The 14,877-nt window shown below is 47.7% G+C and overlaps 1 protein-coding gene across 1 annotated transcript; it reads left to right on the forward strand.

The window, feature by feature from the left end:
* The first annotated feature begins 8,393 nt into the window (after window positions 1–8,393).
* On the forward strand, window positions 8,394–11,585 carry LOC119318241 (protein CYPRO4-like). The gene is made up of 2 exons (XM_037592764.1): window positions 8,394–10,173; window positions 11,039–11,585. Exons 1-2 carry the CDS (start codon window positions 8,524–8,526, stop codon window positions 11,318–11,320), a joined length of 1,932 nt encoding a protein of 643 aa, XP_037448661.1. The 5' UTR covers window positions 8,394–8,523; the 3' UTR covers window positions 11,321–11,585.
* The last annotated feature ends 3,292 nt before the right edge of the window (window positions 11,586–14,877 follow it).

Consider the following 14,877-nt stretch of genomic DNA (forward strand, 5'->3'; position numbering starts at 1 on the left):
CCTCTCCCTGATGGCGGTGGCGGATCGGCACAAACACATGGGGATGGGATCAAGGCGGATAGCGAGGGACTCCTCCTTGGCAATCCATGAGAAAGTATGGTGTGAAGGAGAGAAGGTGAGGTGGCATCATTTGGTTTTAAAGAAGAGGACTCTAGCAAGAAATTTCCCACTATGGCGTGAAACCGAGCGAGAAGCGGAGGGTCACATAGGAAATGGGAAGGGATTTTTGTGTTGTGCCCACATGTTGAAGATAACATAAATGATAGTTCAGACAACCATAACCCCCCTGGTCTGAATATATGGGTGCCCGGATTGTCCAGACACCAGTTTGATGTCAAAACACGCTCAGACGTATGAGTAAAGAATGAGCATCGACCTTCAATTTGTAGGCGAAAGCTAAATCAAACCTCGAACTCTCAATCTCTGAAATCAGCACACCAAACTCTTTCACCCCGGTCTATTTTAAACCTTGACAGAACATAGTCGGCTTTGCTGAATTGGGCCGGCCCAGTAGCGCAGTTGCTCGCGCGCGCGCACTAATCTGTTTTTTTCTTAGTTTCTTCCTTTTTCGTTTTCATTTTTACACATGTCTAATTTTTATCAGTACCCAATGTACATTTTAACGCACACATTAAATATTTTTGGATAAACTTTTGATATTTTCAAATATGTTATGTACATTTATAAATTACATGTTTTCAAAACTTGTTTAATACATGGTAATATTTTTTTCAACTACATGTTTTACATTTTCTTTATGATGATAAACATTTTATAAAACTACACAACACTCTTTTACGTGGTTCAACATTTTTAAATTTGCATACACTTTTTTCAAGGGCATGCCACATATATTCTGTTAAGGTTTTAGCACATTTTTTTACATCACGCAAACATTTTTTTACATTGTAAAAATATTCTTTTAAAAATGTCACAAACACATTTTTTGGAACTCGTGATCATTCTTGAAATGTTACATTTTTTAATGTATAAAAAATTATTTTGAATCACACAAATATTATTATACATTGTATAAACATTTGGATTAGCCCATACATTTTTTAAAACTTGTGATATTTTTTTGATGTCACAAAATATTTTCAGGTTTCAGAAAATGTTTATGTATCAAAACATGTCCGCACTTTAAAATTTTGTTCAGGTTGCAGAAAAAAATTATGTTTCAAAAAGTGTTTGCACTTTAAAATTTTGTTCAGGTTTCAAAAAATGTTTATAAATGTGTTTGCTTTTTCAAAGTTGTTGGTTTTTGAAAATATTCGAAATTATCAAAAAGTTCTCTCACATTATAAAATGTTCAAAGATTTCATAAATAAATATGTTTTTAATAATTGTTTTCCCCTAAAAAATGTTTACAAAGTTCGGCGCTTTGGTTTCTGATTAAATATTTTGGGCCTCTGACTATGCCAGTCATAGTCGTCTGGTGTAATGGCTACCAGGCTCAAGTTCGACTCCACAGCATGTTTTTTTTGTTTTGAAATTATTACGTCGCCGTTAAGAAAAAGAAAGAAAGAATTTTGTACATGGTGTGTTAAGGAAAAAAAACTCGCTACATGTCTGGTGGGTTGGCGCAGTCGAGTCCACTCCCAACAATCCGAAACATTTTTTAAATACATTATTTATGAAATTACAAAAACAGAATTAAAAAAATGTAACACAATTTTGAAAATACGAAATATTTTTCATAGGATGTGAAAAACTGTTGGAATTCTGAACATTTTTTGATAAATATGATTTTTTGTAAATCGCGAACAGTTTTTTAAAATGCTAATAGAGTTGATTTTGTGCGAAACACGAAATTCCAAACAGTTTTTAAAAACACAAAACGAATTGAATTTGTGCGAAAAATAGAAAACAGAAACATTTTTAACTTTTGAACAATTTTAGAAACATGCGAACATTTTTTAAACCTCACGAATTCTTGTTGTTTTATAGTGGGCCGGCCCAAATTCTAGTCCGTGAGAGTAATAGGTGGAATCCCGGCCGGAATTGTAGTCTTCCCAGCGTGCCAAACAGGTCTAGGGTCTAAAATAGACCGAGATTACAAGTTCAGAGTGCCAATTTCCGGGATTCAAAGTTCAGGGTTTGATTTAGCTTTCGTCTATAATTTCAAGGTTTATTTTGGACTTTTTCCCTCCATAAATAATGGCACCCTTGGCCCTGTTTCCCTTGTCCTTTGCCTGTCTCCCCTTTCCCTCCCATTGCTTGCCCTTCGCCAGAGCCTAGACGCAGTCACACAGAGGACTGCTGGTGCTCTTCCCTCCTCTCTTGCTTGTTTAGTGGCCAGCAATTCAGCCGATCACTAATGGCGTCCGCCTTGCAGATGAGTAGCACCACCGGCACCATCACCGACCTGGAAGCCGCCACGACGGTGAGCCAGATCGCTCAATCGTTGTGCCCATGGGCTTCGCCCACGAGGGCGCAACTGGCGCGCTCGCTCTGGGCTACAGGGTCTGTGACGCTGGTCATGGGCATGACCACCGCGTTCCACCTGCCGTCGGCCGGACCGATCTTTGGCCCGGCTGTCTACTACTTCACCCTCATCCTTGTCCTCACCGCCGCCGTCGTGGAGATGGCGACGGCTTCGTCCTGCTCCGCTCCGACGAGCCACGCTGCCACACCTTCGCGAGGCGCCTGCTGCCGTTCGCCTACCTTCTTCTCCTTGTCGCAGTCTCAGCTAGCGGCTTCCTCGTACCATTCAAGATCGCCTAGTAAATTTTAGAGTGAATTCCAGTTTTTACCCTTTACTTCCACATTTTTTACACTAATTATCTCATTTAACATTTTTTTCATTCCAATTACCCCATTTAGCAAAAGTCTTGCCAGTTTTTACCCTAGTAAGATTTTTGAGAGTGATCTTCTTGCTAACTCCCCGCCATCAGATTTCTTGGCATTTTTTCCAAGAGTTAAATGCACTGGAGGTCCTAAAAGTTTCGTCGTTGTGTCACTTTAGTCCTATTTCTTTAAAAATGCACCTTTAGGTCTCAATTCTTTCATAAGTGGTTCACCCGAGGTCCTTTTCTTCACTAGCGCTTGCTGACCTGCCCTCGTGGCGCGTTGACCCACCCGAGGTCCTTTTCTTCACTAGTGTGGCTGCATCTACCACAACACATGTGTATGAGCAGAATGTTTCAGTGTTGGAGATACTACAGGAACAAGTATGTTGTAATACTCAAGTTAACTGTGTTGATCTCAAACTATTTCAAACTCAAAATATTTTTTATTCTTTCAGGCCATATCAACTCAGCAGTCTCAAACCACTGCTCAAGGCCCTCTACCAGAAAGTGCATTCATTGCAAACTGTAGAGATGCTATTCCAAAGCCAAGACCTACTACAACAACTCTTGGTTTAAAAAGGCAGAGGAAGAAAAGGGTAGTGAAGACCAAGGAGAACACAGTTCCTGAAGTATAGAAGAAGTGTTCTGATGTTGTAGTTTGAGCTTGAAAACTAAAAAGCTTCTTTTGGGCTAGCACTGATTGGTTTGAAATTAAACCTAGTGTTCTCATGATGTAGGTTTCATCCAAACCATCAACAGTGTCTTTTGAACTAGACAAGCAGGGCATGTTTATGTGCTTGCCTAGTACTAGTATGGCCAAGTGAACTATTCTGTGAACTATGCAATGTTGGAAATGAACTATTGTGTGAGCTTTGTTGTTCTCAATGTGGACGAAAATGAAGCTATTCATCAATGTGGATGATCATCGCGACCGTCCACATTGACCAAAATGAAGCTATTCATCAATGTGGACGATAGCCGCGACCGTCCACATTGACCAAAATGAAGCTATTCGTCAATGTGGACGATCGCCGCGACCGTCCACATTGACCAAAATGAAGCTATTCGTCAATGTGGACGATCGCCGCGACCGTCCACATTGACCAAAATGAAGCTATTCATCAATGTGGACGATCGCCTCGACCGTCCATGAGACAAAAAAGAGTAAAAATAAGCTAACTTTCATTCAAATCAAACACTTCATTTAGATCAAAATGCTTCCAAAATCTCAATCTTGCTTTTCAATTTAGATTAAACACTTCATTCAAATAGTTCATCCCAATAGTGCTTACATGTACTTCATTCATTTCAGAGCCACTACATAAACCATCACAACCAACAAAGTGACAATACAAAACAAGAACATCCTAACTAAGCAGATCAGCTCATCCAGCTTCTTCACAACATCAATCATCACACCATTGCAAATCTTCTGAACTTCAACACCTCTGTCTTCTTCCTCCTCTGCCTCTTCACTTTCTATGGCGCCTAATGAATGACCAGAGATACCTCTAGATCTTCCTGTTCTTGCAATAGATATGTGGCCATTCTTAACCAGAAAATCAAAATAGTTATCCGGGCCATCTTCCCAGTAGTAGTGCTGGCATGGATTCGTTCCAACCTGGACGAATTTGACACATTCAGAAAAAGAGAAATGGGATAGAATCAAAGATAAAGGCTTCAAAACATCAAACTCTTGGTTCTTACATGATGGTTGGGGCACTTGTAGAACACCCGTCCAGGGTTGGCAGCAGATTTCGAACGGAGCACAATGGTGTCACGGACATGGCAGCAAGGGCAAGCCACGAGCGGCAACATACCAGACGAAATTGGAGCTTGCACCGGCAGCGGCGGTGGCGCTGACGACGACGCTACCATGCTCCTCTTCTTCAACTGCTTCCCCGCCGAGGAGCTTGAAGTGCCGGCCATGGCTAGGGGTAGGGCACGGGAGAGACAGAGGGGGATTTGGGGAAGAAATAGAGCAAGGGACCGGGGAATGTGAAGAAGAGTGTTTCTAAGGGGTTTTCTGTAAAAAAGAGCAGCCTCCGCAGCCCCTGTGTCGACGTGGCGTGGGTCAACGCGCCACGAGGGCAGGTCAGCGAGCGCTAGTGAAGAAAAGGACCTCGGGTGAACCACTTATGAAAGAATTGGGACCTAAAGGTGCATTTTCAAAGAAATAGGACTAAAGTGACACAGCGACGAAACTTTTAGGACCTCCAGTGCATTTAACTCTTTTTCCAATGCCCGACCAGGTCACTTGGTTTAGTCGCACCCAGTTTTTTTCTCATGGCTGTCAGGTACATGCGCACCACATCGAGGGAAAGAGGAATAGTTATCTTCGGCGGTCAAGTACGTTAAATTTTGCATTGTGGGTTGTGGTTTGTAGGTTACCGAAAAAAGCTTTCGTCCCACTTTATATATAAAACAACGATCATCCACAACCAGTACAAATACACGCCACCGCAACACACGCACACACCAAGGCATGATACATAGGCGTTGAGCACAACAACACCACCCCTAGCACTACAAGAGCAACCGGGGTCCTCAACCGTGAGCACGCCATCGCGAAGAGATGAAGCCGCATACGACAAACCGTGGGCTCCAAGATGGCACCTTCAGGAAGGTTATGATACCAGAGGGCCATCACCACCCGACCTGAGAATCAGAGTTTCCCCTGGAGCAACACGATGGGCAATGAGAGCCGCGACGATGCCTTCAGGAAGGGAACGAGCTTCGCCACCGCCAGTCCATCTGAAGATCGAACATGTTTTCACCCCGGTCAACACTCACCGCCACCGTACGCCACACCCCGTCGACCACGCTGCCCACCCGGCCATGGCCACCGGGCAACACCGAGCCACGGGCTCTACCCATGTGCACCGTGCTACCACCACCAGGGCCACCGCCCTGGCATCCAAGACCTTGACACCACCTCACCCGAGACTCGCTGGTACCCCAACAAAAGATACGAGTGGAAAGGCCCCGCCTTTCACACCCCTGGGTAGCCCCCCAGCGCCGAGACCCAATAGGCCAGCCAAAACTGGCCTCCATCGACCCGTCTTGCTGCACCGGGTGCGAGACGAGCTCGGTCGTGCTGTAGGGCATGAGACGAGGTCAGTCGTGCTGCCGGGCGCGAGACGAGGTCGGTCCTGCTATCGGGCGCGAGACGAGCGATGTACCGCAGCTTGGAGAGGTCCAATCCTTCAACCAAAGTAGTGCCCGGACGACAAGGAGAGGAATCAAAGGCCGACACAAGCCGCCTACGCGCCAGCCGACACCAGAACATGCCAGCCGCCACCAGCGCCGGCGAGGCGTCGCTCGGCCGCGGACTCTGGCGGCGGCGAGGGAGGAAGGAGGGGGCCCGGCGGCGGCGGTAGGGTTTGCCTCCCCTGCCGCTCGTGGGAGCGCCAGATGAGGTCGTGCCCGGCGCGTAACACTTTCGTACTCGGTTTCTAGGTTTAATGTGTTGATATTTTAGTTTTCTTCTTTGATGCAAGACATCGGAGGAACCACTTATTTTAAGCTTTGGGAGATCATTAAACAAAAACACCACAGTCTATTTTACATGTCTGCAGTGCTATTGTCGTACATGTGTTTTTTTAGTGGGCTCCAATGATGTGTGTCCATTGAAAATTAGTATCATCAGTTATTGACATGATTCTTGTAAAAAAAGTTATTGGCATCATAGGATTGGATTTTTTTTTCTTTTTATAAAAATGTACATTTGGACACTTAGTCTCAAGTAAAATTAACATGATCTTTGCAAGAAGGCTCTTAAAATTTAAAAGGGGTAAGAATAGACAAGATTGTCACTAAATGGGGTAATCTGGATGAAAATTTGTTAAATGGGGTAAATAGTGCCGAAAATGGTTAATTAGGGGGTAGAAGCCGGAATTCACTCTAAATTTTACTGCCACATTTCCACCGCTTTACTCTGCGGTGTCCGTGAACACCAGATCAGTAGCTAGGCTTGCTATCCTGTCCGATTCTGTGTTGGTGCATATTCTTTCCGGGCGGGGAGACAACGGTCGCTGGTGTATGTAGTACTGCTCTTGCACTGTTGTGAACGTATCAATATTGTGTAATAATTGCACTGTGTTGTAGTAGTACGTGCTGCCCATCATCAATCAAAAATTATAAAATGTGTTGCGTACCAATCCAAGCGTGCGACCAGATGAATACTCTAAATACCCTCAAATACTACTGGTACGGGAGTACAAAAGAAAGGGAACGCATTTTAATTTTGTGACCGTACAAGTACATTAAATAATGTCCCTGAACCACACAAAATTAGCTAATTGTGATCTATGTCATGCCAAATTTTGAGGGAAAACATTCGGTGCTTCTTTCTTTTAGTCTAGAACACTGAGCAATGCTAGACGTGTGGGGGGTTTGCTATGGAATTGACGGACAGAGCAACATGGAGGCTTAGGATTGGAAGTAGAGGGAGGTGAGGATACACCCTGGTGAAATTAAGAGAGAGTTTTTAAAACTTGCATAAAACATACGTAGATGTACTGCCTCTGTAAACAAGTCTCTAAGATGTCCTATATTAGCTTACATAGAAAGTAGTAGTATTATTGCTAAAACCCAACACTCCAGATTGTTGCCATAAATTTCGATGTACCGATGTTTCATTAATTTCGCTTCGCACTTTTGCGGAAATTTCACCGTGCGATTTCGCGGAAATATGTTGCAACGGCAATAAGAAGCGATGGACAAAAGAAGCAACCGGAGCAGTCTACGTTGACATGAAGGATAAATTAATTTACGAACCAACCTGTGGTTGGATCGTTAGGTGAACAGTGTTATCATCAGCCCACCAGGGTTTAAGTTCTGATTATCGTATTTATTTCTGTATTTATTTTGAAATTTTCGGCGATGCGTGTTTAATGAAAGGAGGCGTTTCTGTCGACTACGAGGTGTCTATGGTGACTTCATCAGTCCTAAGATGATATGTCTTTGCATGGTGCTCATAAGTGTAGGGTCTACGTGTGTATATTCATAGGAATGAATGTATGCATATATGTATGAGGGTGTAAATCTATATTGAGTTCTAAACAAAAACACTATGAATTATATACAGACCGAAACGAGTGAACAAACACACTACAATATGTTTATATATGGACTGAAACGAGTATCTGATTTAGAAAAAAATAGAACACGTTATACTCCCTCCGTCCGGAAAAGCTTGTCCCTCAAATGGATATATCTATCATCAAGTTAGTGCTAGATACATCCATTTGAGAGACAAGTTTGGGACAAGTTTTTCCGGACGGAGGGAGTATTTGTGAACGAAGGGAGTATCTAACTAAATTTTGTAATTAATTTTATAAAGAGAATCCCTCGCAAAAAACAATTTTGTAAAGAGAAAACTGGATTGGAGTGTGTAGCTCGTCGGCACGATCGACGGCGAAATCCGGGCCCATCACCCGTGGGCGAAGCAACCGATGACAGACAGGTTCATCCATACCTCGTCCGCCCCCGGCCGCGTACGTAGGTGGAGCGCGTCGCGTCAGTCCCACGCAGTCACGCACCGACCTCCCCTCCCCCGCCACGTCTAACGCCACACGATCGCATCCGCTTATATAATCCCCCGCGGCCCACCGACCGACCGACGGACCCGATCGCTTTCCTCTTCCTCCCACACCCGCTCCGCTCCGCTCCGCTCCATCCATCCTCCCGATCACCGCCGAATTCCCCCACCTACCCCCGCCGGCCGGCCATGGGCGCCGCCAACAGCCGCGAGGACCTCGACCTCACCTCCTCCTCCGGCGAGGAGGAGGAGGAGGACGCCGACGAGGAGTACGACCCCGGGTCCGCCTCCGGGGCCAAGCAGCGTCAGGACGACCCGCTCCGGGCCACCACCCCCGCCTCCATCGAGTTCCTCGACGCCAAGCTCCGGGCCCTCGACCTCAAGTACAAGCAGCCCGACAACGCTGCCCGCCTCTACCTCCACGTCGGCGGCGCCTCCGCCGACGCCCGCTGGGTCCCCGCCGAGCGCCGCGCCACCTACGCCTTCCTCGACAAGGCGGCCGCCGTGGACGACGACGACTACTACGACGACGAGCGCCGCGGCCGTCGCTCCTCGTCCTCGGCCTCCTCGCGGGGGCCCCGGTGGGTCCTCGAGGTGGACCCGGGCCGGCGGGTCTCGGCGCCCGTGGGGCAGGAGCTGCAGCTCAAGGCGCTCCCGGGGCAGCGCCGGGCGGACTTCGCCGCGGCGGGCTCCGTGTGGGCGCTGCGCTTCCCCAACGACGCCGCCTTCCGCCGCTTCCGGGAGCAGTACGACCGGTGCCTCTTCGAGAACACGTACGGGGTGGAGGCCACGGACGAGGGCCGCCGGGAGGTCTTCGGCGCCGACTTCGCCGCCTGGGCGCGCCCCGCCGAGGCCGACGACGCCGTCTGGGCCGACGCGGAGGACGACCTCGCCCCTCCCCCCGCCGCGCCCGCCAGGGACCTGCTCGAGGAGTTCGAGGAGGAGGCCGGCGACGGCAGCGGCATCCAGAGCCTCGCGCTCGGCGCGCTCGACAACAGCTTCCTGGTCGGCGGCGCCGGGATTCAGGTGGTCAAGAACTTCCGGCACGGCGTGCACGGCAAGGGCGTGTCGATCAGGATCTCGGGCGGCCGCGGTGGCGGCACCAGCACCACCAGCACCACCTACTCGACGCCCAAGAAGGCCCTGCTGATGCGCGGCGAGACCAACATGCTGCTGATGAGCCCCGGGGACACCGGCGCGCCGCATTCCAACGGCGTGCACCACGTCGACATCGAGACCGGCAAGGTCGTCGCCGAGTGGCGGTTCGAGAAGGACGGCACCGACATCACGATGCGGGACATCGCCAACGACAGCAAGAGCGCGCAGCTGGAGCCCTCCGGATCAACCTTCCTGGGGCTGGACGACAACCGGCTGTGCAGGTGGGACATGCGCGACGCGAGGGGCAGGGTGCAGACCATCGGCAACTCCGACGACTCGCCGGTGCTGCACTGGTCGCAGGGCCACCAGTTCTCGCGGGGCACCAACTTCCAGTGCTTCGCGAGCACCGGGGATGGCTCGATTGTTGTTGGCTCCGTCGATGGCAAGATCAGGCTCTACTCCAGGAGCTCGATGCGGATGGCCAAGACGGTCTTCCCGGGGCTTGGGTCGCCGATCACGCATGTGGATGTTACTTATGACGGGAAGTGGATCCTGGGCACCACAGACACATACTTGGTTTTGATCTGCACCATCTTCAAGGACAAGGATGGCAAGGAGAAGACCGGGTTCAGTGGGCGTATGGGAAGCAGGATCGCCGCGCCGAGGTTGCTGAAGCTCAGTCCGCTTGATTCAATCTTGGCTGGGAATGACAACAAATTCCATGGTGGACAATTTTCATGGGTAAGTGTCATATTCTTATTCAGGCACATACCATTGACTGTTCCTACTGCTATCTGGCAATGCACTTTCTAGTCTTAACCAAATTTTATCTGGAATATGCAATATTAGCTGTTCATCTAGACTTATGTAGTCCTGGTTATAGGTGAATTCAGTGAAGGTACTATGCTAGTAATCAGTTAAGGCAAAATGTTCGCTGTCCATAATGGCAGTTCGCTAACTTACTAACTTGTCATAGCTCTAACTGGAAGTCTGTACTGATTAAATACCAGTTTACAGGAAAATTCATGCGGTACTAATTATTAACTTTGAATATGCGGTACTAATTAGCATATCCATCTCGACATGGCAGTGTGCCTACTTCTAGGGTAATCAGTAGCCAGACAGTTTGTTGATACTCTCAGTTTAGACTGCATTACTTTTGGTACTAATGAGTAGAACAAGTTCAGTTCATAGTACAAATGTCAATTCAGAACCAACACCAATTGAACCCTTTCTGAAATCTCCTCTCTGTTTTTTTACATGAAACTAACTTGTGACTTCAACGCCACTACCAATGGAAGTACTCCGTATGAAATTTGTCCATCCTTTCTGTGGTTCCATGTTTTCATGGATTATAAACATGTTTCTTCAATTGGAAACAGGGTATAGTGTTTGGGAATAACAATTTCTGCAGTGTACGAATTAGTGTTCTTCCTAAATGACACTTGAATGCAATAGTCTGTCTCTCATGCCATTGCTCGTTTCAGATATTATATCTCTGTTATGTTCATTTGTACGCAAATGGCTTCTTACAGCTTCCTTAATTCTTCACTGTTGATAAGCATATCCTCTGATCCGTGTTCCTCTGCTGTGATTTTGCCCCCAGGTAACGGAGAACGGGAAGCAAGAAAAGCATCTCGTCGCGACAGTCGGCAAGTTCAGCCTCATATGGAACTTCCAAAAGGTGAAGGACAGCAACCATCACTGCTACCGCGACCAGGAGGGCCTGAAGAGCTGCTACTGCTACAAGGTCGTCCTCAAGGAAGAGTCCATCGTCGACAGCCGGTTCATGCACGAGAACTTCGCAGGATCCGACTCCCCTGAAGCTCCCCTGGTTGTCGCCACCCCAATGAAAGTTAGCTCCTTCAGCATCGCAAGCAAGCGTTGATTCTGAACCGTAGTGTTAGAAGTTACGGGCCTCTGTGCAGATTGGTCACTCGTCTAGTTTTTTCTCGTTCTTTTCAATGTAGAGTCATGTACTTATTTGCTTGCGGTTTTAGACTTGCGTGTTTGCTTGTTGATAAAACATATGGCCTCATTCTGAATGTTCGGACAAGAGTGTAGTGAGTAGTGTTCTGTGTGTGTAATGCAAACATCATTTTCACGCGTGTGCAATGGAAGTGTGTTGAAAAGAAGCATCTGAATGTTTGTTCTTTCTCCTCCCTCGTTTTTGGTATTCAATTTCGTACCGCTCCGCAATTCATCGGTGGCATAGATCAGTAGTGCCATACGCTGACATGTCACCAGATGGCATTACAAGAGCGAGACCAACTTGCAAGTGTTCAGCATAAGAAAATTACTTACTGAATCCCTCAAGAATAAAAACGATTAACTGAAGGTACTTCGAGAAGTCTGAGCGCAGGAGTACACATAATATAAGACGTTTTCGCAGTTGGTAGAAACAAATATTTCATGAACTGGTTCCAGTAGAAATTGAAGATTTCACTTCACCCGACAAGACCTAAAGTATCGCTAGGCACCCATCAGTCTGAACCGTAGTGTTACAAGTTACAACAGGTTCCTGTGCGGCACTCTCTAATGATTTTTGGGCCAGACAGACGCAGCGACCATTGTCAGATCGAGGCACACTGCTGATAAACAGAGCCCAAAAAACCCTTCTAAAGACCAACCTGTGGTCAACTACGAATCGCAGCACAACCTCAATCAGCAGTGCTTCAGCTTGCAGCACCTCCGCGTCTTTTTGCAGCGCCGCCTTCTCATCGCCTTCCGGAAAACCTGCACCATCATCTCAAATTACGTGTGTTCAAGTTGTAGACAGAAAGAAATTCATGAGCTTGCCAGCAAAGAGGAACACACGGTAGGTTTAAGTATCTGGCGACACGGTAAAATTGCTCACGAAAAATATCTCGGGAAGAGGCAAAATACTAGTAGGGCTCAACGCAAAGCACACACAATGCAATGCAGAATCATCCTTACAATCCTCACCCTTTTTACCCGTTGTCCTTGGAATACATGGCCAGACAGGCATGTGAACGCAAAGAAATAAATACAGCAAAGGGCTTCGGAGCGGTAAAAGAAATGGTAGCTTCGTGTTGCCGGACTTCTCTTATGGCGTGTTTGGTTGCCCGCATCGAGCCCAATCAGACCCGCGCAGAAAGGAAGAGGCCTGTTTGGTTGCCTGGTTTTCCTGTTGGGCCTGCATCGCACGCTCCTCAAAGCAGCCCAGAGCCTGGCTCGTTGGAAACCCTCGGATCGACAGTTTCTCGCGAGTCAGGCTCAGTGCGGCGCGAGGTCGCACGGGCGGGAGTGAGGCGAGGGCGAGGGGGGTGGCGGGAGATGGAAATCTGGCGTGTCGTCCTGGCGCCAAATAGCCTCACCCCCTTTCACTCGCTCACCCATAGCCACTGCCCCCCTTTTTTCCCTACTGCCTCACCACCGGCGGCGGCTGCGATTTCAGATCTGCGCTATAGGCGGTGGAAGAGGCGGCGGCGTTTGCGGCGGATCTGGTGCTGCCCTTGCTATTGGCCACCGTCTGTGCCATGGCTCCCCCTACGCCGTCCTCGTCTCCGATGCCGGTAAGCAGCACCCCTCCCCCCTTTGTTACCTCATTGGTTAGGCCGTTAAGCTAGGTGTAGGATCGATTTTCCACTGAACGAACCGTCGATGTCGACTAGGTTATGGACACACGGATGAGGCTGATAATCCAGGCAGCAACACTGATTAGTGTGATTCAGACATGGGTCATGTTCATGCACCAGAGAGTTGTTCGTCGTGCTGGGAGACCTTTGCTCCGCTATGGTCCCTTGTTTCCCCGGGAATAGGAGAGGATCCAAAATCTGAACTACATCTACAACTGCAATGACGTCGAGGCTCTGTAGATGCTTGAAATGAAAAGAGCACCATTTGCCAGGCTTGTCGAGACCTTTAGGAGCAGGGGCTGTTACAAGATAGCATCAACACCGGTGTAGAAGAGCAAGTGGCGATGTTCCTCCATGTTGTTGGCCATAACCAGAGGTTCAGGGTCATTCACAACACGTTCAGGAGGTCAATGGAGACCATCTCTAGGTACTTCAAGCAGGTGCTTTATGCTGTTGGGGAGCTTAGAGGAGAGATGATCAGGAGACCATCTGTCCAGACACCACCCAAGATTCATGGAAGCCCAAGATGGTATCCATACTTTAAGGTGAGCATTGACAATATACACTTTTCATGGCTTGATATGCTTGTATTGTTCAAGTTGAGCACTAACACATGCTTGTGATGCCATTTTCAGGATTGCATTGGGGCAATAGATGGCACTCATATAACTGCCAGAGTTTCTAGGTCACAGTCTGCAACATACAGGGGGAGGAAGCACTACACAAGCCAGAATGTGCTTGCTGCTGTTGACTTTGATCTGAAGTTCACATATGTGCTGGCTGGCTGGGAGGGGTCAGCGCATGATGCTAACATTCTCACTGACAGCATGAGTTGACCTGATGGGATCAACATCCCGACGACAAGTTCTACCTTGGAGATGCTGGCTATGCATGTCGGCCGGGTATTCTTCCACCCTTCAGGAAAACAAGGTACCATCTCAACGAGTTCTCTGGTAGGAACTATCCTAGGACTGCACAGGAGCTGTTTAATCTCAGACACTCCAGCCTTAGAGTAACTGTTGAGAGGGTATTTGGAGCTCTGAAGAATAGGTTTAAGATCCTGGATCAGAAGCCATTCCACCCATTCCCCACTCAGGTTAAACTAGTTCTTACTTGTTGCATTTTGCATAACTGGATCCTACAATGGAGCTTTGATGAACACGTGCCTGAGGAGGAAGATGTTGAGCCTGATGATGTTGTAAGCTCCGCCATGGTGTGGAGGCATTTGACAATGACGCTTGGAATAACAAAAGGTTAGAGTGGGCAGAGGCGATGTGGCTTAACAGAGGTCAGTGCAGGATTTGAAGAAGATGGAAGAAGAACAAGAAGCAGCAGGAGCAGTAGCAGAAGCAGAAGTAGAAGAAGAGGAGAGGAAGAGAAAGATCTGGTAGCACCGATGAACTAGCCCCTATTTAGCCAATGACTCTTAATAATTTGAACTGTCATTTGATAGTAGTTAGGATGAACCGTCATTTGTTTAAGTAGATGGCGCTACATATTCAGATTCTGTGTGGCAAGCTCACCACTAGTTAGAAGTGATGACAACACCTTATGCAGGTTGCAACCAAACACCATGTCATATGTGCGCTTAATGCAATGCGGGCAACCAAACGCCGGGTCGAAAATGGTTATCTCATGCAACTAGGGGCATGCAGGCAATCAAACTATGTGCATCTGATTTTTTTTGACCTGCATCCCCTCAAACCGGCTCAATAGAGTCAGGCTCGCCGGACCAGGCTGAATCAGCAATGTAACCAAACACGCCCTAGTGATTCAACAGATTTCTAACTCATATTTTTAGAATAACAGGGAGTGAGCTGAGTTCCCCGGCTCCACAGCAGCGTTT

The sequence above is a fragment of the Triticum dicoccoides genome, chromosome 6A (assembly GCF_002162155.2).
Source record: "Triticum dicoccoides isolate Atlit2015 ecotype Zavitan chromosome 6A, WEW_v2.0, whole genome shotgun sequence".
NCBI classification, from domain to species: domain Eukaryota; kingdom Viridiplantae; phylum Streptophyta; class Magnoliopsida; order Poales; family Poaceae; genus Triticum; species Triticum dicoccoides.